The 21,603-nt window shown below is 38.3% G+C and overlaps 1 protein-coding gene across 1 annotated transcript; it reads right to left on the bottom strand.

Annotated features, from left to right (window-relative positions):
• Positions 1–337: 337 nt before the first annotated feature.
• slc26a6.2 (solute carrier family 26 member 6, tandem duplicate 2) lies at positions 338–16,939 on the bottom strand. Its single transcript, XM_075476334.1, has 19 exons — positions 16,712–16,939; positions 14,610–14,749; positions 14,371–14,481; positions 13,267–13,442; positions 12,910–13,074; positions 12,309–12,461; positions 12,147–12,229; positions 11,885–12,032; positions 11,695–11,808; positions 10,311–10,388; positions 9,775–9,870; positions 9,004–9,110; positions 8,582–8,651; positions 7,618–7,710; positions 4,430–4,552; positions 4,076–4,222; positions 3,593–3,647; positions 2,576–2,715; positions 338–449 (listed from the first exon to the last, which is right to left on the bottom strand). Exons 1-19 carry the CDS (start codon positions 16,870–16,872, stop codon positions 426–428), a joined length of 2,184 nt encoding a protein of 727 aa, XP_075332449.1. The 5' UTR covers positions 16,873–16,939; the 3' UTR covers positions 338–425.
• Positions 16,940–21,603: the final 4,664 nt, after the last annotated feature.

Here is a 21,603-nt window from a genome sequence, read left to right as displayed (position 1 = left end):
TTCAACTGATTAATTGATTTTGGTCTATAAGTTATGATGAATGTACAATACATACAAAATGCATAGCACAGCCTATGTTGATGTACACTTGCTTCAAGTATTATATTATATACATTTACAAATATTCAGAAATAGGTTCTACCTAAAAAGAATATAGTGATGATCGAAAAGTTATTGGTTGAAGAAAAAGCACATTACAGCAACCAAAACTTTCCCTTATTTGAACTTGTACGAGTTAGTTTGCCCAGACAAAAACTGACCAATCTGTTTACCATATCCACATACACACACTTGCATTGTGATGTGTTTTTTAAATGTTTGACGGCAGGTTTGTTTGTCTGTGACGGGAGTCCCAGATATAAAAATTCCCCAACAGACAGTGTCTGTCACGTCTGTATAACATCCTCCATGGTTCCTCTCAGGACTCAGAAATGTGTTGCTGATAACTCCTGTAAAATAGAAAAAAAAGGAGGATGAGAACAGAAAATAGGAACCAGATAGAAAAAGTGAGAAAAAATGGATTGTTTGAAATGATTTCTTAGTAGTTTTAATCTCCGAGGTTAATAAGGAGGAAGAGAGCAAAACTGCGAACCTCAAACTGTGACTCAGCATGCAACAGCCTCAAAAATATTGGTTCTGAGTCAAACTCAAACCTTTATTTCCCATCATTAGATTAACTGGTATTTTTTATTTGAAATGCATTAAGGGCAATTCTAATGGGCTTCTGAGGTGAATATTAGGCCTTGTTTGCTCACTGACATTCTGAAATGTCTTTTATTTATCACAGTCAAGTTGACTTGTGTAATTAAACAGATCTGAAATTAACTGGAATGGAGATACACTTTATAGATGATGGACTTCCAGAACAACCTCTTCCACTTCTTGTACCATCACTCCTAAAAACTTCTCCATTTCTATGGGAAATATTTGAATACAGGACGGTTTGCATGCACATATCCATACATGTGCACATGCCTGTCTTTAGTTAATATACTGTATGTATTAATTTGCACAGGCATTTACATGTAGTGCATGTACATACATCTGTGTGCTTGTATGTGTTGTCATTTACATAAATCTCATGCTTTCTCACCATCCACTCTGAAGTGCTCTCTATGTGTCCCTATTTGTTTGAGCTCTGTCTTTCTTCCAATGAAAAGGCTTTGCTTGGATGGATTGTATCTTGGTGTGATTCGTATTTGTTCTGTGTAAGAATTCCTCTACTTGAACAGAAACATGAAGTCATGAACACAAACTAAATCCTAAATCAGAGCAGGCGCCAACAGATGCAGTTGCTCTGAAAAATATGCAGACACGCATGCTGGCGCAGGTGTTTAAATGATATGAGATTAGCAAAGACACACACTGCCCATGTGTGGGCAGAGAAGTAATTTGCCTTCAGACAGAGACTGATGGTGTGTGCTGGGATGAGGAGTATTTCTGGTGCATTAACTTAAGAGATAAAGGAAATGCAAAGTGCTGTGTTTAACTGTGCATAAACAAAACACAAGTCATTTGCATAAATAACCATTTTTACTCAGCTATTCCATCGTGTTTAATCAATTTGCGGTTTTAATCATGCAACTTTGACAGGGTAGGGGTCAGTAAACCAAACAAGGAACAACATTTTAATCAGTGTCCATTAAGATTAGCTAACTGCAAAAGAGAACTCAATCATTTCCCCACCGTCAGAAATAAGCAGAGTTTTTCTGATAGATTCAGATGAGAGCCTCTCCATGTGTACCGTAGGATAGTTTGATCTCGCCTCACTCTCTTCTTAATCTAACAGAGAAGATGATCACGTGCAGATACTCCGACGACATTAAAGTTAAATCTGATGCTGAACTTGCCCTCTGAACTGATAAATAAAACTATTCTAACATATGCAGTCTGACTAGTATGTGTGGATTCCCAAAGAGGAACGGTGATGGGTTTACAAGGACATCTTTTTTACAGTGTTCATCTACAGTGTTAATGTGTTAATGTGTGTTTATGCTAAAAACTGAGCTTATTGTTTTGTATTAAAGATAAATATGTAAAAGTAACTGTATTATCGTGACCCTCCCAAAAAATATTAGCAGTCAGGCCAAAATAGGGCTATGTTTGTCTTATTGTTACTTTTTTAGAGGCTACATATTTTGTTGTCATTAAGGGTGATTTTCTTTTGCTGTTGAAATAAAAGTAGCCAGTGGAGAAACAACATGAATCTACAGAAGCAAGGTTTCTTTCTTGTTGTTATCCAGTAAGCTGTACTGAAAAAAGTTGGTCAACCAATCTGACTGCCCATTGGTGGAATTCAAATTCCTTTCAAATTATTTTGTAACTTTTCCAGCCTGATCAGTAATATCAAATCTTTTTATGAGGCCCTACAGAAGTGTCCTTTCATACCTCCAGAATCATGTCTCACAAAGCTCAGCCTTTGATGGATCCTTTGTTTTTTTAGACTTCACACAAACACCTGAGTGTCATCCGGCTGACTGAAAATACTTAACTCTAAAAAAGCATTTTAAAACATGATGTAAAAATGTTGTAAAACATGATATTCATGTTTGAGTGTGTGTGAGAGTGTTCATACCTCATACATCTCCTCATTCTGGCTCTCAGTCCTGGAAGACTGACAGTGTAGAACGGCGTCATGGACAGTGGTGAAGAGACACGACTTTGTCACTTTGTCATTGAAGAAACCTCCACTCTGCAGGTTGTCCACCACACCGGCTGGACACAGAGAGACAGGTCACCGATGAGACACTGACAGAGACGTGAATGGAAAGTTGGAGGGAAGAGGTGATGGTACAATGAGCATGTCAGCATGGGAAGACAGGAGATGAAGGAATATAGGAAGATGAAGTGGCAGGTTTGGGGAAAAGAGCTAACAAGATGCCAAATTAAAAAATAAAAAAACGAGCGATAGAAGCAATGGGAGTGGTATTCCTTGAGTTTAATGAATCTCGTTATAATTCCTGGCTGCATGAATATTCTTGGCAGTCTCAATACAGGCTATCAACCATGTACAGCTAATCAGAGCAGCCAATGCTCTGAAGTAAATTGGAGGACACCCAGCTTTGTGCAGTACTTTTTTTTTTTTCCCTGGAGATTTATGTGATGTTTTTCTCCCTCAATTAAAAAGCCAGATCTGCTTGTGGGCTATTATGTGAAGATAAACACTGAGAGTAGATACTAAAACACAACTGACCCACCAGATTGCATCGGGGACTAATTATTATCTTCTTATGACCAAAGATTATGTTTCATATCAGATTTAGAAGAATTATATCCTTAAAAAGAAGGTTTGAACTTTCTTCATAGAAATATTACAATAACATCGGCAAACAGCTGGAATAACATCTGCTGTTATTTCACAGACTTAAATTGTGCGTGGCTGAGCTGGTCTGGAATGTAAATGTAAAAAAATATATCCACATGTGTGTCTCCAACTCACATGATTTAAGGCGTTTTGTCTGAGTGATTTCACCATAGAGAAAGGTGTGTTTCCAGAGAACCATGAAATAGTTTGAAGAGACACACAAAATACTTCCAAAGACTGACTTCTATGAACAATTTCTCCAGTATTCAGCCTGAAGGCTGGACTTACTTTGGCAGCCAGCAAGAGCAACCTCTATGCCAATTTCTCCATAGTCCCTCAGAATCTGAAACAGACGCAGAAGCACAGAGCAAACATCTGATTCAGGATCATCTAATTAGTCTGACAATCCAATTTACTGTAATTGAATGCTTGAGGGAAAAAAATGACAAGAAAAAGGACTGAGGGACAGATAGAGTATTGTTCTAGTTGTAGTTAGAGAAGAAAAAGGCAGGCTTGAAGTGTTTGTGATGCCTCGGTTACAAGAAAATATCAGTGTTTGGTTAAGTGTTTATTTTGGGGACAAAGGAAAGAATTGCAGCAGTTTTGTCAAAGCACTGATTAAATAACTGTAAACTAATGTAGAACATAAAGAAAAGTTGATTTTTTTCCCCAGACTTGTTGCTTAAACATTTAACTTAAAATCTTTTTAATAATCAAAATGAAGTTTTTCTTCCATCTTTGTGCCCTTGCATGTGATTGGCACGCTCTTACACTTCGTAGTGTCTTGACCCCCACTGTGTCCAGGAAGTTAACAGGGCTGAGGTCCAGGACTATGGCTCTTGGCAGCGAGGGGTCAGGCTCAGCGTCCACGTTAATGACAGCAATGTCATTCTGCTGCTCAAATTTTGGCTCCCCCTGCTGGAAGAGACATGACAGAAAGTTAAAGATAAAGCACCATCTGGGCATTAATCAGGATCAAAATGTTTCCAGATCTGGAAGTCACATGATCATCAAAGTGTGGTTTGCTGAATTTCTTTTTTGGAAGGATTTTCCTCAACCTTTTTCAATCAAGCCGAGTTACACAAATCTTCCTCTGCCATGTGTCTGGAGTTAGGTTATTCTCACCATGTCCACTCCATTCCTCTGGAGCTCCTTCTTGGCTTTCTTGGCATTTTTCTTATCATGCCTCTTTCTTTTGGCCTCAAGTTTTTTCTTTGCGGACAGGATCTTTGTAATATCAATGCCAGACTGAAAGAAACAGAGAAAATCACATGTGAGGTTTAGATTAAGTTTTGTTGGAAAATGTCCTGTATAGATTGGTTGAAACAATGGCAAGACAGCATTATAACAAATGTGGAGAGAGAGAGTTTTTATTACTTTCTGAAGTTATTTCTGTATGCTGATGGTAACAATGTAAGGTGAGGCATATTAGGGATCAGAGAAACACAAACTCTCCATCAGGGTCGTCAAGCGAGTCATACCTGCTAAAATAATTCTGCTGTCCAAAATAAACAAGCAAAACAGGTCTGGCAGCCTGGGGGAGTGACTACAAGCTTGTAGAGACCAAATGAGACACAACCACAGGTCATTAAACAAAAGTCTGAGTTGCCTTCATTTGAGAAATCTGGTGTCACAGGAATGAAATGAGTTTCTTGGAATCCACAACATTGAACACATGTCTACAATTTTCCCAGACTCTGAGTTGTGTAACTCAGATTTTGAAATCCCTGAACTTTATAAAATGCTTATTTTTTTTACATTTCAAACAACCTGAAAGAATCTTGTCTATCAAGAAGTGTGTTTAAGACCTTCATATTACTGACGATGCACAATACCGCCCCTCCATGCGGGACTTTAGGGAAATATGACCCATCCGAATGTTTCCACATCGGAGGTGATGTCATTTGCTAGTCTTTTGGGGTGAATGGCTATGTGTAGAGCTTTTAACCATTTGTCGTTATATGAAGCAAGATCAAGACTATTGTGTGACAGCTACTACTTCCCACTTGTGTTCAGACAATAACATTAGTTGTATAGGGTTAAAAAAATCATGGTTAGGGCTAACATAAACTCTTTTTACAATGCAACAGTCAGAGTCGTGGATGGCATTGTTACACTTGACATGGAGTTGCTCTCACAAACATTAAAGGTTGCATATTATTGGACATATTTGCCTGCATGAACATACAACCCTTGGGCATGTTTTGGGAAGGAGGACAGTCTCCATTTGTCTATTTTCAGCCTCGTCATCACCCCTCGGGGTCCTCCTGACTCGTAAATTATTCACAGCCATCTTTTCTCAGGCTACGGCTACACGAAAACGAAACGAGGTTTTTTTTGAAAACGGGTACGAAAATTCTTGCGACCGCACGACAACGCGCTGCTGTAAAGACTCAGGTCCAGACGAAAACGGATGAAAACGATGAAACGATGCAGTACACACGCCACTGTGTCACGCCACGCTGTAAGACGATAGAGAAGTGTTAAAATTGGCTCACAGCGTCAACGTGTGACTGACGCAAAAACGTTTTAGCTGTAACAATGGAAACGAAACGAGGCCGTTTTCAAACTTTCCCACTCTGGAACCCGTTTTCAAAAACTATCGTTTTGGGGTAATGGGAACGCCGGCTCCGTGTGGCCGCGACAGCGAAACGATAAGAAAAAGTATCGTTTACAGTGAAAAACGTTTTCGTGTAGCCGCAGCCTAAGGACGTGTCAGTTAATAAGACACACCTGGAAGAGAGACGATCGAGTACAGAGGAGGCCTTTACAGATGAGTTATCAGTGAGGATACACCACTGAATGCTCTTTGGGAAAGTATTTTGGGTCTTAGGCTGCAACAAAACAATGATTAAATGAAGCAGCTGTGTCACACATCATACTTAATCAACATTGTTTTAAAATGACGGTGCCAAGACAAGGATATCTTATTCTATTAAATGCCGGTCACCTCGACAACTTTGTTGAGAGCTGGTAAAACTGATTTCATCATTACACTGAAATCTTTTTCACTTCAACTATTTTTAGAAGTGTTTGAGCAAACATCATTTGTAACCTCAGGGAATAAATGAGGTCACAGTAAATGCACGGAAAAACAAAAGTATTGTTAAGTAATCAAAACCATCAGATATTTAACTTCTAATTCATGTGTAATTTTATAAATAAGATGTCCACTCAAAGGTGGATGAGAACTGACTTAATTATTAAACCCTTCTTTTGTCCTCAAACTGGAATAATACCAATTAATATTAAAATTGCATGACATCACTAATTGTTGCTATTAAAGCACTCATGCCTACTTAAGTGCAAGCCATCAGCTTAGATACAACCAGTGAGAACAAGCAGTAAATAATCCTAAATTCCCCCAGCAACCTCGTGCTGTTTGAGCCGTCTACATGTCACGCTGGCTGATGGAATAGAAACGCTTAATCAGATACAAGAAATGACCACAATTCCTTTGATGGCAATTTCTCACCTTGCAAACAATCCTTCAACCTCTGCCAGACTGCTTAATGATAGCTTATATTGGTGCATCGATATGCATAAGCAACAGAGCAACCCTGTGGCTTTGACATGCTGACATTTTAATGAATGAGACGTTCCATTATCTACCTCCCTGACTCTGTCTCTACACCCCCCCCCCCCATCTCGTTGTCTTTTGTCATCTTTTGTCCACCTTCCCTCGATTTGTCTTCGCATTTAACCCAAAGAGATGTGACAGAAGAGGAGGAGAAAGGTGGGGGGGTGGCAAGAGGAGCGGGGGATGGGGTGTTTAAAAAAAAAAGTTGAAGAGAAGAAAGGAGAAGAGAAAATAGTGGGATGACATTTTGAACAATGTCTGTCAGAGTTGTGATGTGTGAATTGGAGACATGTCTCTTCAGTTATTAGTGTGTCAGAAATGATGTTTGTAAGAGGGGAGTTAATTGCACGGAAACAGTGACAAGATAGATTGCTGCTGGAGTTAGTTGTTTCTTCCTTTGAGAGTATGTGCGTAACTGTCGTCTTTAGTTCGTGAAATCAGGGTTTGTGTGCCCACCAGGATGAGTTTGTGTGTCTGATACTGCTTTTTCGGAGGCAACCCCATTAATATATAAACGATAACTAATATTCCTCCTGTGTTGTGTCTGTGGTGATAATTTGAAAATAAGAGGAATTTTGAGGAAAAATGTTGTTGTCACTTCTCAAAAGCACTATTCAAGGATTAAACCCTGGTTTTATAGTCAGGCAAAAGATAGTCCATTACGCTCATTTCAGGGGTCGACTAGAATATATTTGCATGCTTTAAGATTGTGTGTGTGTGTTTGTATCCTCACCTTCTTTCCCAGGGCTTCTTGGTACATCTCAGCATTGGCAAAGTAGAGTGTGGCGGAGGAACGAAAGATTAAAATTCCCGGCACCTGCTTGACCTAAAATCAGTAAATGATGAAGTGAACGTTAACAAAAATGCTTTCTTTATTTCCTACACTAGCAGAGATACATCGTCACATTCAGAAGACAAAAAAACCCTCAAGCAAATACCTAATAGGTGCACATAATTAAAAGGAAACTCTTCCAGTGGCTGTTGAAAGATTTGCAGACCCTGTGGCATAAGAACGAATTTAAGTTCACACTTAAATCTTATTGATAGATATTTTGTCTGACTGTCCTGCTGGACCAAGAACAATAAAGTGCTGGAGGGTGAGCAAAGTCCCACAGTAACTGTAACCGATTACACTAAAACTTTGCAACATGATAGATGAGAGAAAATAATTCACTCAGCTGTAGTGCCTTTGTGCTTTTTCATGATGTATTGTGTTCATTAATTCCTTATTCAAAATGTATCCTACGCTTGCTTTATAAAAGGCTAAATGTGATATTTAAATGCAAAAAAAAGAAAATAAAAAAATACTGAACAGCAGTAACTTCTCTTTGTTAAGTCACTAATTTGAAAAAAAAAGATCTTCTGAAATTGGCAAAAATGACATTTGAACTAAATATTATCATATGTGCAGTAAAGTATTGAGCAGTTCTTATCTATCAGACTGGACAATGGCATTGGTTGAATGTTAAAATTGAAGTTGAATAAATAATTATGTTAAATATGGTGAAAAATAACATTTTCACACTCAACTCACATGAATTGAGCTTTAATTAAGTGTGGTGTGGCCCCTTAGACAGAGGTCAGGATACTACCACAGGTTTTTTTATTGGTTGCATTTATTTTTGAAAGTTGTTCTAATGATATTGTATCTCCAATACTCATTCACTGCTTTAAGTATATTTGTAGTATACAGGTACCGAATCATATTCCTCCATTGGCTTGTAAATATCAGTGTCTGGCATCTGTCCTAACAGGGAGTATTTGGGTCTGAAATACAAATAAAAAAACAAATATTAACACATTTGGAATACCTTATGGTTTAATGTAGTCTTGAGGAGAAATATAGATACAGACTTGTGACAGAAGCTAGGCAGATCACAATTAATGCACCTAGCCTGTTTTTATAAAAAGGAAATTTTTCAAGGGATTAGTTTTTCATGAAACAGAAGTGGGAGTTTGAGTAATCCTCTCCTTTGTCACTCACTTGTGTATACACTGTTGGCATGTTTGTGGTGCAACAACTGCTGCAGACTCTCACAATGTGAAAACTGTGATTTAGCATGAAGTTTATAACTGTGTGGGTGTGTATGTGAGGGACTTGATAGTCATGTCTCCTTACAGCTGCGTCCTGAAGATGACCGTGAGTATGGAGAAGGCAATGGAAGCAGCTAGTCCCAGATCAGGGTTCAACAGCACCGTGAGGAGGAAGGTGGCCACCCAGACCAGCTGGAGACAGACAGGATGATGAGCAATGTTGCAGTGTATATACTGGTCCTTTAATGTAAAACTCATTGCAAAAGAGCAAGAAGGAAAAGTTGAAGCTGGACTATTTTGGCACCAATGGAAAGGTTATGTACTTGTGCTCCACTCACACTTCAAAGAATTTACCCATTGACTAATTTACTGTCACACTTGTTATGTCAGTTACCAGAAAATCCCAAACCCATTTCCAAGAGATCATTTATAAAGACTTTGATAAAAAGAAGTAGAAATGTGAAAAGAAAAGACCAAGAGCCATATCCTCAATCCAGTTTCTCTTTGATGAGAGCCAGGGGACTAACACCATCCACTTGCCCTCATCCCTCTAAAATCAACGGTGTGTAATGTGTGTACATAAAGTACGACACATGGTACTGCAACATCATCACTTAGTGAAAATGTGGGTTGGCATTGACCATACATGATCACATAATCTGCATGTCTGCATACTCAAAGGAAAATAGATTGAGTGTGGAAAACCAGTATTAGCGATCATATGGTCTGTCAGGACAGAAAGAGGTGAAAAGACACAGAAAAAGATACATTTGAAGCATAGGATGTTAATATTAAGGAATCTACAGTATGTTTGCCTTATTAACCAGATTCCTTGCCTACTTTTTGGCACACTCACCATGTCTATTTTGTTGCTCCTCCACAGAGCAGGGATATCCAAGAATTGCTTCATCATGCCATGAAGATTAACAAAGATGATGGCAGCCAGCACCGCCTGCAAAATTAAACAGAGAACAATTAATCACAGTGCTGGAGTCCTGAAACATGTTTGAGATTAACATCTCACCGTTTAAGTGAGGTCTTAATTTCTGTTTGATGTAGAAAATCATGAATATTGAATTAACTATCAAAGCTTATGTGCTTTATGTTATGAACTGCAAAGTATTATTTATCATCCACTCAGCGTGCTTGACAATGAAAATCTTTTGCAGAGGTTGTTAATGCATCTCTCTTCCTCTTTTTTTTTTCTTAGTAGGTAGAAGCTTTAGAAGCTGAAGAAGTATCCAGTCACGTTATAGCAACACATGTGTGATGTGTTTTTCACTTGGGCTGGGCATTGAGAAGGCCTCATAATTTTGCACACATTCCTATTCAGCCTTGCACACATGCTTATGATTGTGCATGCTAACACTTGAACACAAGCACACACTGTACCTTGGGCAGATCTTCAAAGAGAGCGCCGATCCAGAGTGTGATGAAAAGGATAATTACTGCTGATAGAGCCCCCGCAACCTGCAGTAAAGGGAGGAAGAAAATAGACACATGATGAATGGATATCAAGTGAAAGAGATTGAAAGAAGACCGATAAAGAGAAACAATAAGGAGACTGATGCAGTGGTTATGAGTGTGAACTGGAGCATGTTTGTAAGAGGAGTCAGTGAAGCATCAGTTAAAGCCTCACCTCTTCTCTTCTCTCCCATGGGCCTTTGCTAATCAATGGTGTTGTTAGTTTTGATCAATTTGACCTTTTAGCAAATCAATATTTGTATATTAATCTACCTGCTTGCTAAATCTTGCTTATTATTATTTTGACAATCAATTATGTGAAAAATATTTCCGTGATACCTAATTTTAAAGTTTGAAAATGGTTAAAAAGGTCACATTTTTAAAAATGTTCCAGGTGGATGGAGTTGCCACAGGAGAAGTAGCACAAATGCAAACTAGATCACAGGATTTAAAAAAAAAAAGGATGTCGGAGAGGCCCTAAGAAGTAAACCTGGAGAGGGATTCACCAGTCTTTGAAAGACTAAACATAAAATTACAAAGAATGTCATCATTTCATCTTTCATGTAGCATAACAAAAGATCAACGAGCCAAAGACAAAGATAAGGACATTAAAAATCCATCAGTGACCGGCCATGATATTTGCTGTCCTCAGGCGGCGGCCATGGTGGAACAATATGTGCAGGCTTTGGAGCCACGAATTCTGCAATTCAAGCAACATCTTCTTCAGGGAAGGCCTTGCTTATTTCAGTAAGACTATGCCAAACTACTTTTTACTCACATGATATTGCAACAGTCTATATTTATCAAGTAGAATGGAAAAAGGTTCACTTTCAAATCCACAGCTTTACTGAATTTCATTCTACTATTACTTTCTGCTGTTTACATCAAACTGGAATGTTTTTATTAAAACTATATAATTTTGTCAGCTTCAGCATGTTACTGTCTTTGTACTATTTTCAATAAAAGATATGGTTAAATGATTCTAAATCCTAGTATTTTGATTTCATTTGCATTATACACAGTTTACACTTTCACTTATCACTGTTTTTTGGTAAACAACGTTCTAAAACTAATGTAGAGTACATATTCAATTGAATAAAACTTTATGAATCTTTAAAGTGATTTTATATTGTCAAAAAAATAGATAAAATAAAGACAACAAATGGTCATTGAGTAGTTCTTATTGTTGCTGGCAGGAGTGACCTCTTGCTGCATACCTGAAGAGGTGTGAATCTATAAAACATAACTTTGTCAGGTAGGAACAAAGCTTGCTCAGGGGCACTTCAACAGAATAACAAGCATCCACACCAACCTGAGTTTTCCCTCCCGTGCTCTCCTGAACCATGCTGCGAGACATGGAGCAACTGATGGCAAAACACTGGAAAATTCCTCCGATGGAGTTACTCAAGCCCAGAGCGATTAGTTCCTGAACCACAAAAAACACATTTTATACACCGTGCACTGAAGCAGTTCATCTTTGTATCTGTTTGTCTCCTCACTACCTGGTTGCTGTCCACTTTGTAGCCATATTTCAGTGCAAATATTCGTCCCAGAGAGATGGCGATGCCATAACCAACAACAGACAGAGCAAAAGCGTCCCCGATCACCTGGCCAAACAGAGACACAGCTGGGATAACAGGTGGCTGAAGCCTGACACACAGGGACAAAGCAGAGAAAAGGGGCCATTACAAACTTTACCTATCTTGAGTGGTAGCAAACAGTCTTGTAACTGTGTGTGTGTGTGTGTGTGTGTGTGGTTCTGACCCTGAGGGAATCATTCCCACCACATCCACTCCGTATCTCCCCTCTAAGTCAACTTGCCAAGAGATGACTGTAGCAATAACAACCTGGAAAAACAGATACAGGAGATATATTACACTGTCCACAGATGTGTTTCGTGTGTTTTAAGTGTCCCTGTATACTCACAGCGACCAGCTCCACAGGTATGGGAACGGGTAGTTTTTTACTCAAGTATGTGTTGAGCTCTTTAGCGAGGATAAGACCAATTATGGAAACAATGCTGACCACAAGAGTGCCGATGTTTGTCTGCGGAAGGAGATAGCACAGCTCCAGCACAGTCTAAGTGGAAAAAAGAGAGTACAATGATGACTTAAATGTGTCTGTGAAAGGAGCACAACAGGAAAGTCGTAAGGATTCACACGTGAAGAATGGAAAATGGCTTTCTCATGCTAACTCCACAGACTATGAACTAGCAATAAAAAGGGTTTCTAATGAAGTGAACATGAGACAGGATCCTATTTCCCTGTTTATACTGCCAGATGGAGTTTAAAGGTTTGTGGTTCACATCTGGCATGTTACCCCAGGGCTGTTTGCAGACGAACTCTGGCTTTTCTGTTTGTTGCAAATGTGAGTTGAGTGCATTTGTGGTTTGTATATCTCTATGCACATTAAATAGTTCAGTTATGCCACCTTTATCACGTAGTGCTCATTGTAGTCAAAGTGCATCTGAGGTCTCATTATGCAATATCAAAGAAAATTTTGAAAACTTGCTGATAATCTTTCTTACATATATCAATGAAAGAGGTCCACTGTATCTCAAAGGGTTGATACCAAAGGTGTATTTGAGCTGGGACACGATGACGTGGATGGCAGCTCCCGTGGTGTAACCTCGGACCAGCGGGTCTGATAGGTAGGTCACCACGAAACCAAACTGGATCAGACCGAGCAGGATCTACACACATGCAACGAATTGAGAAAGTATATGGAGGTTACAAAGCAGCCAACTGAACGTATGTAAACATGACCTGAACATCTATTTTCATTTGACCAACTTTTCTCGTGCTTTATTCAAAAAATGTTATCAATTGAACTACAAAGCAGTTTCTTCATTACTTTAGCTCATTTGCAGCCTTTTAATGTTTACCTGAAACAATCCGGACATAAAGGTGACGGCTGCAGCCACTCTGACCCTCTCTGCATCACGACTAAAAACGTCAATGATACTGGAGTTGGTCACATTGTCCCATATCATAAAGTTTGAGTCTGGAGCCAGTCGTTCTATCACCCCCCCTATCATCACGCTCAGCACTGCATATGTTCCTGGAAAAGACAGACAGAGATTTAAATTCATTGAGGAAACATTTGATTTCACTGTTGTGTCACTGCTTTGAAATGTCTCTGTGATGGAAATTAAATAATGCCCATCAGTCTGTTGGTGCCTTATAAGCTGATGGAGAACCACTTTCTCAGGTTTCTTTTCTTTGCAGTCTTTAAAATCTGAGTCTGAGCTTTCAGAAATGTATTTCAGAAGAGGATTTTGGTCATTTAGTTTCCAAGTTAGAGAACTTGCAACGTTGTGATATGGAAACAGGAAACTTGCATTGCACATGCAGTTTTTGTATATTCTTTTTCTTTTTTTTTTCAAATGAGTGAGAGAAGAGGGGCGGACGTAATGGTGAGAACTTGTAATCATGTCATTTCTACTGTATTATGCTTGAACATATATGCAGCAGTTGTTTAAAATATAAACTCTCGTGATCTACCACGAGAAAGCATATCAGAAGTTTTGGAATTATTGTACCAGAGATTGCCTGATTACTGAAACTGATTGTCTTTCTTACCAGTGATCAAGAAGGGGGACTTCTGTCCTTGAATTTTGGCAAAAGATGATATATTGTGTGTCTATACTTCAAAAGAGTGCAAACTCTATGCAGGAAACTCAGAGAATATGATTTCTTCATCAGACTCAACAGCTCAGGTAAATTGTCTGTTGTAATAGCCACAGCTGATGTAGCCCCAAAAATAGCCATGCCATGCCACTGCTTCAAGTGAAATCCATGGAAATAATACAAAAGTTTTCGTTCCGCTTCTGAAGAAGACACAAAAGGCTTTCTACAGATTCACAACATTAACAAACATCAATGTGGCAAAGAGAGAACATCTCTGGCAACTGATGCATGATGGTGGATCAATTTGCACCTTTCAAAATGGCTCAGTGTAAAGATACAGCAAATGATCATTTACATACCAACTGAGATGTGCTTGGATGTGCCAAAGATAAAGTAGATTAGAACTGGGTAGAAGGAGGAGTATAGACCAAAGACTGGAGGAACAGCTGCCAGCAAAGCATAGGCCATACCTGCAGAGATAAAAGAGGATAAATAGGATTTTCTGCAGTACTGTAATAAGAGAGTCATATCATGGAAAGTATTAACCCACACCCTTTAGGGTTTCTGTAATATTTCCCTTATTGAAGCTCCATCTCACCCTGCGGCAGCTGCATGATCCCCACACTGATTCCTGAGACCAGATCACCCAGCGCGTTTTCCCTGAAGGAGTAACGAGGCAGCCACGACACAACGGGAACACTTTCCAGCAGGCACTTCTTCAGCCTTGGACCAGAGCATCTGAGTTTGGGTATGAGTGACAGACAGAGAAGATGAAAACAGACATTTAGAAAATAACTACTTTATGGATGCATTTTGGTATTTTGTTTTAATACTGGCACCAGGGTCTGCTGGTGGAGGTCGTTGACTCAACTTTTTCCCCCCACCTACTAAAAAAAGAGTTCATGCATTTTTTTATGAATTTTTGAAATTAAGTTTTTTTTTCTTAGCTGTTCAGAATTACTAGTAAATTGTATATTTGCCCTCAAATTTGCCCTTCAACACAATTCCAATCCATAACAGTCACTGAACTATTGGAGACCTCACTTGGATCCTGAAACGTGCAACTTGCCGTCTGCCTTCGGTCTCTATATGTGAGGTTTTTTTTCCATGTTCCTGTGGCTGAGGCTAGGTCAGTAATTCCAGTGTATGGAGTCCATTCTCAATATGTGTACTATTGTTAAGCACATGCCTGACTGAATCAAATGCTGTATTCATCTTTTCAGCTGCATTTAATCATTCGTATAATCAAGTCTTCCTGAGATCCTTGTTGCCAGTTTTAAGTGTGTCTCCATGGATCCCTGGACACACTTACATAACAAAAAGAGTGAATGTCTTTGATTCTTAAACTGTCTTACATCTGCCAAAGTAAAACATTTTACTAACTCACTACTTCTGCTACTCACCTGCTCATTTCAATGTACCAAATAGTACATTGATATAGATTTTCAGAAAAACAATTTTACTGTAAATGTGACCACATGGGAAAAAAATTGTGTTTTTGCCAATTTTGGACATTTAAACTACTTTTACATTGTACTCATATGCTATGTCTATCTACAGGCGTACTTCAGTACTATTGCAACAAAATGATAAAAAGCAGGGTTTGTTTCATAAACTGTTGATTCTACTATCAAGTAATGGGTAAGAAATGTTAATGTTTTATGATCTGATCTATTAGAGTGAGAGGCTCTCTCTTGAGGGGAAATCTTACACATATAATACTTTAAGCTAAGACCACTTCTTGACCATGAGCATGCAGACTTTATTTACAGGATGCTTCGTGCTTTGATAAAAAAGGAGAATATTCAAGACAACAAATCCCTAAATATGAAAAGGAAAGTTTGATTAAAGGGACACTATGTAATAAATTAAGTAATTTATTAGCTCAAATCAACATATTCATTCATAAATTAGTCCTCATTGGTGTAAAATCTCACTTATCCTCCTGAGTGAAGAATAACTTGTCTGTATCTACATAGAGCGGGCAAGCTCTATGGAGGCTGCCATGTCCTTCCGGTCTATGAAAAACGACGAAGTGCCGAGAGGGACATAAAGCACTTCGAATCGCGTTTTCCCCAACGCCAGGCCTGCAAGCGGAAATGACGTCATTTTGACGTCACGTCCGCCGAATGGCTTATTACTGGCGCTAATGGTAAATAGATTTTATCTCGTAAATTATCCCACTAATAATGCATTGATTGTCACCAAACTTCTGCCGTGGTACACATAAGCTCCTAACTCACAAAACGAGGCATTAGAAAGTTTGTAAGTTTACCGGGAGTTTATTTAAAAGAACACTTTCCAGATAGCAACTACACACTGCTGCTAACGCTAACGCTGCGTCGACGTCACTTCCGGTAACTCCCGGAATATGACTAATTGCATTGCTTGCACACCAAAGGCTATGTCAACTTATGTTATCTGACATGTTATCTGTCATCTGTATTTATAGTGTTGTTGTATGTGTGTTATGTAATCCTTTGTACTGTGTGTCTTGATGTCTTTTTGTTTGTATGGACCTTGAGTCTGAATATATAGCTTCTTGAATCTTGACACATACCGCCTGCTGTAGTTCAAGAAGTTGCAACGCACATTTGAAAACGCGAGGCGCTAGAGAGCAAATTCATTCGACTTTGCAAAATAAAATTGCACCACTAGATGGGGGAAGAAATTACAAAGCGTCCCTTTAAGATGCTTTACCTCATTGACTTTTTCATCTTCTCACATAGAGACGGTTTTGAGACGGTCTTTTGTGCCATTTCATCCACTGTTGCTTCATCCAGGATGTCCCTTTGGACGCTGTAGTTCATGCGTCTCCTCTCAGCCATGGCTGATACGAGCTGCCAGCAAAGTGTCTCCATTATTATTGCAACAATATCACAAAATAATGAAAGGGCTGTGTTGATAAAACGTATATTTAAACATCAAAACATTTCAAGATATTTTCTAATTGTTGCTGTAAAAAGACAAATTTTGAAGTTTTTGATAAGATACAGTTAAGGACTAAATAAGAGGAACAGTTTGACAGAAAGGTTTTGATGATAATTACCTTGGTATGTTTTCAGGAAATGTATTAGATTCCAAACTCAAGCTTCCAAGCTTTAATTTAAATCCAGCATTCTACAGAAGCCCTGAGAGAAACCATGAAAATGTGTTTTTATGTAATCCTAATGTCTTCTATCCTGACGTCTTTCGTCCTGCTTTGTCTGTTTTTCCTGTTCAGCAGAGGCAGGTCCAAGCCCGAATCTGGGGTCAGGATTGTAATGCAATCTTTCAACTTAAGTCTTACGAAGTGTCTTCAATCATAAAATTGCACATTCCTCTTTGCGGTGAATCAATCCTGGAGTTGAGAAGTGGTGGCGATGCCCGAGTATCAAATCGAATGTGCTGCAGTCTTCTATCAGATCCAAGTGGCTCCAAAAAGCAGGTTCTGGCTGTTGTTGATTGTTTTTGCCTTTGTCTTTGAAATCCACAACAGAAAGAATTTTCTAACCCGCAGACGTGGAAAAATACCCCAGCAAAGAATTTAATGTCCCTTCTATCTCGACTTGTAAACTGGTGAGCCCGCTGCTGCCTCTGCGGTGGCCTCAGTCGTTGGGGAAAACTTTAGATATGCCCGAAGTCATTGTTGAGGAGGAAGAGGGCAAAGTTCCTTGTACAGTAGAAGTGAAAACAGAGGAGGCATGATGAGGAGCACATTCTGTTTACAGGGTGAGTCAGTCAACTGATTTTATGTTTTCGTTCATGACTTTTTCATTCTGAATAACTCATCTTTTGCTGTTATAAAAATGCACAAAAGTAATCCAGCACAAGTGTGACTTTGAATAAATGTAAAGCTAACTACTTGGCAAAGGCATGTGTTCTTTTCGCTCTAATGTCTTATTGGTTTGTTTATGTCTTGTCTTGTATCTGTACTTGATTAGATTAGTCAGCCATTCAGTCAGGGGTGTCCTTGTGAATTTATGCTTACGCACAGGAGGGTGAATAATCACTAGTAGAATTTATAATGGTTAACTTAGAGGCAAGTTGGTTTATAGCTAAAACCGTCAAATTTAATTAAACAAAAACTCAAGACTCATGTCCATATGGTTCCTTTTATAAAAGATGGCTAAACTATTAGTTAGTTTTGCCTGATGTAGTGTTTGTCATTTCTGCTGTGCACTGAAATGTGCAGATTTAGAAAATTCTTCAGTCTTTTTCATAGATTCATAGCTGTTTTATTATCAATTAAATAACAGACATTTTCATGTTGTAGTGGTGTTAATTCACCCAGTAACTTTTACCACACAGAAAATACCATGTTCAACAGTTCAGGTTGCATTTTCCTTGTTACAAATCTGACAGCTCTGATGTCTAACTCATGCTGCAGATTCTTATTGTTAGATCCGTCACTGCTCTGTTTTTGGCAGCAGTGACCACTTATAGCCAGATCAAACAGGCTGACCCTGATCCGGTGATACTGATTTAGAGTCAGCCTTAATGAGTAAAATGCATAATCCACTCAGAGTTAATGTTCCTCATTCTGAGATGTTTGTCCTAAGCTTTAAACCTGTTTATTAAACCAATTTTGAACCTATGAATATTGAATACTATTTTCAAGGGTCTAGATTTCTACATTTCTTTCCATACATTTATGTAAATGTACTAAATTTAAAGAGAAGAACTTCAGTGTTTCAAAGATCCAATCATTATTTTTTTTCCAAATACTCTCAGCTGAGACAGTAAAGAATTTGGTTATTCGCTGACTTTTTTGGGGAGAAGTGAAGATGAAGAAAACAGGAGAGGGCTGCATGTAATTCATATTAGAATCAGAAACTGTGGAATCAGAGAATGAAATGTAATAGTCTCCAAAGCATATTTGTTCATCATTATATAGTTAACATCTTGTTTTCATTGACATATTTGTGGTTCCTGCAACAGGCACATTGCACAAAACATGCATCATTCTACCGCCTAGTGAGTTTTTCAGCTGAAATGAATTAAGTTAGAATGTTATCAAAGCAAGAAACACCAAAAATATATTTCAAAATCATGTTTACTTTTTTGGTGTGTTTTTCTCAATACTTAACATTTTATATAAACACTATTTCTGGGCCTTTCTGGTCAGAATTTCTGTTGTGCATTAAGTGATCTCCAGGGGGAATGAAGTTAAAATGGAAAGCTCATTTGATAGTTTCGACCAATATTACTGAGCTAATTTTGGGTTAATTATAAAGCAACCCCAAGAGATTTAAGCTCTCTGATAACTTTTACTCTGGTCTTAGACCTTAAAACGTTTATAAAGACTCTGGCTTGTTCACATTTGGAAAGATACTGAAGTCCAGAAGACCAGGAAAACTTCCCTAGAGAACTGCCTCTACAGTAAGTTTGCTATAATGCTAATTGAAGCCCCTGTTAGTCTGCAAAAGACCTTCATGGAGATCTTTGTTCTACTGTTCACCAATACATATACTGCATCCGGAGTTTAAAAAAAGAAAAAGAAAGTAAAAAGTCATGTGGACTGACAATGAAGAAAACAAACTTTTAGGCTGTCAAGGACACAGATGTATAGTGAGAGGAATTATTCCTGGAAGCAAATGTCAATGGGCTGTAGGAAAAAAAAAGGAGAAATGGAAAGAGGCTGGCTTGTACAACAAGAAAAAGAATCTAAACAGACCAAATTCCATAAAATAATACTGAATCCACAAACTAACCCGTGCTAATTTATGCCTGTATTCATCCTGCAAGTGTGTGCTCGGGCAGAAACCACACACCTTGTAATGATTTCTGGACCAGTCACAAGCATAAACACATGATGAATAGCTGCATTAGGACAATTACTGACATATGTTGCTGTAGACATGTGTAGAACTATGAAGTAATACTCCAACAACAGACAGCGAGACAGAAACTGACAAAAAAAAAGTAGAGTGCAAAAACAAAAGGTGGTTAAGAAGATCTCATAATACAGCTATAAAGGAGTGAAACAAGAGAGAGGCCTGCCAGCTGAACCTTAAGAATGTAAAAGACACCTTTTCACAGAATCTTTGTTTTGGCCTTGACTCAGACAGATTCACATTCAGCAACTATGTCTTCACCTGTGTCACGCACTGTCAATAAGATTTGATGTGCTGTCATGCTCCCACATCAGATTTAGTCACAAAGCTGCTGGTCTTCTTTTAAATCTGTGTGTTATGTTGCTGCTGCTGGTTGTTTCTGATGTTGCTTTTTTTGTCTGTTTGTTTTCTTGCACCCATGACTGAAGTTACCTTAAGTTAGTGTAACATCACTTGTGAGACTGAAGCATATGTCACTGGACATCTGTTAGAAAATATGCTTTCATTGGCGTGTGAAAATGATTGAAAAAAGCGTTTTTCTTTTTAAATCACAGTTTGATTTTGAGTATCTTGCTGGTTAGTATTAGATAAATCAGATGGCTGTGCCGTCCATGTCACCGTAGTTCAGAGCAGTCCATAACACTATGTATCATATGATACAGAGAAGGTCATAAAAAAGAGAGAAATGAATGTGAACTGGTTCATTTTGCGACTGTGAAGTCTGTTCAAAGTTCAAATGGACAAGAACTGAAACTATCTTCATTTTTAAGTGTTGTTGCTAAAGGAGTTGGGTTTCAAACTTTTCTTTTTCAAAATACTTATTCTGAAACTGTAGAACAAGCAGATTTTTTTATGTGATTTAGTGGAAGAACGTTCAAGACATTCTACATGTTTTGATCAATCCTTTTTGTCTTGATATTTTGTGGCTTGTGTAGGTGAAGTGTGTTGTAGCTCTTTCAAAATATTTCCGTTTTCAACAAGATTTTTGTTTCTAGTTGAATAAAAGCTTCCTTAGCAAGACCCCCCCCCCAAAAAAAACCCCAGCCTTTTCAAGTTTTTCTTGCCCAGCTCTTATCAATGTTTAGCACCATGACAATGTGCTGACTGTAACACAACCTTATTTAAACTGTGAACTATGCTAGTTTGACCTCTGCTCTTGCATTATCATTATCATGAAACAAGCAGCTAGTACGTGATAACTACAGGGTTTATGAGACCAATAATAGGAAGGGAACAGTCATAACTCTGATTAATTTAATCAGTCACCAAACTCCTCTGTTTAGACGTAAAAAACATTTAGCATTATTATCCTTTTCTATATGCATACCATTTATTCAGTCAGCGTTTCTTAATGTCTAAGTAAAGACATTAAGATGGAAAGATGGAAAACATATATGTGACTAACAAAAATTAAAACAAAAACATGGAACAACACAGTGTTTGTTTGTTTTTACATAGTGCAACTGTTTTTGATTATTTGAAACAAAATTAAGTCAGTCTTCTCTGAAACAATAAGAAACTTCCCACAACAAACTGTGGTGGCTGACTAGTCCTGATGATATGCGACAGATGTGACAGATGTGACAATGCAGAATACTGCCACCAGATGAAAATGAATATAAAATGATGATATCATTATTAAAACTCATCCATCAAGAATCATTTTAAGGATTCACTAAAACCTCCAAACATATTGATTCAGATAACAGACATCATTTTCACGATTGAACAACTGTTTCTACAAATGTAGACAATAATTCTCCACCAATCAAGAAT

The sequence above is a fragment of the Odontesthes bonariensis genome, chromosome 10, assembly GCF_027942865.1.
Source record: "Odontesthes bonariensis isolate fOdoBon6 chromosome 10, fOdoBon6.hap1, whole genome shotgun sequence".
NCBI classification, from domain to species: domain Eukaryota; kingdom Metazoa; phylum Chordata; class Actinopteri; order Atheriniformes; family Atherinopsidae; genus Odontesthes; species Odontesthes bonariensis.
Note: the sequence above shows the minus strand (reverse complement) of the source record. Positions and strands in the feature narration are given on the sequence as shown.

Bases quoted from the DNA above. Each gene is read 5' to 3' on its own strand.
- slc26a6.2 (XM_075476334.1), bottom strand. From the start codon at position 16,872: ATGGAGACACTTTGCTGGCAGCTCGTATCAGCCATGGCTGAGAGGAGA. The intron at 13,075-13,266 runs GTAAACATTAAA...GCATGTGTGTAG, and splicing joins TTATGTCCGGATTGTTTCAG to ATCCTGCTCGGTCTGATCCA. The intron at 12,462-12,909 runs GTAAGAAAGATT...TTTTCCACTTAG, and splicing joins GACCTCTTTCATTGATATAT to ACTGTGCTGGAGCTGTGCTA.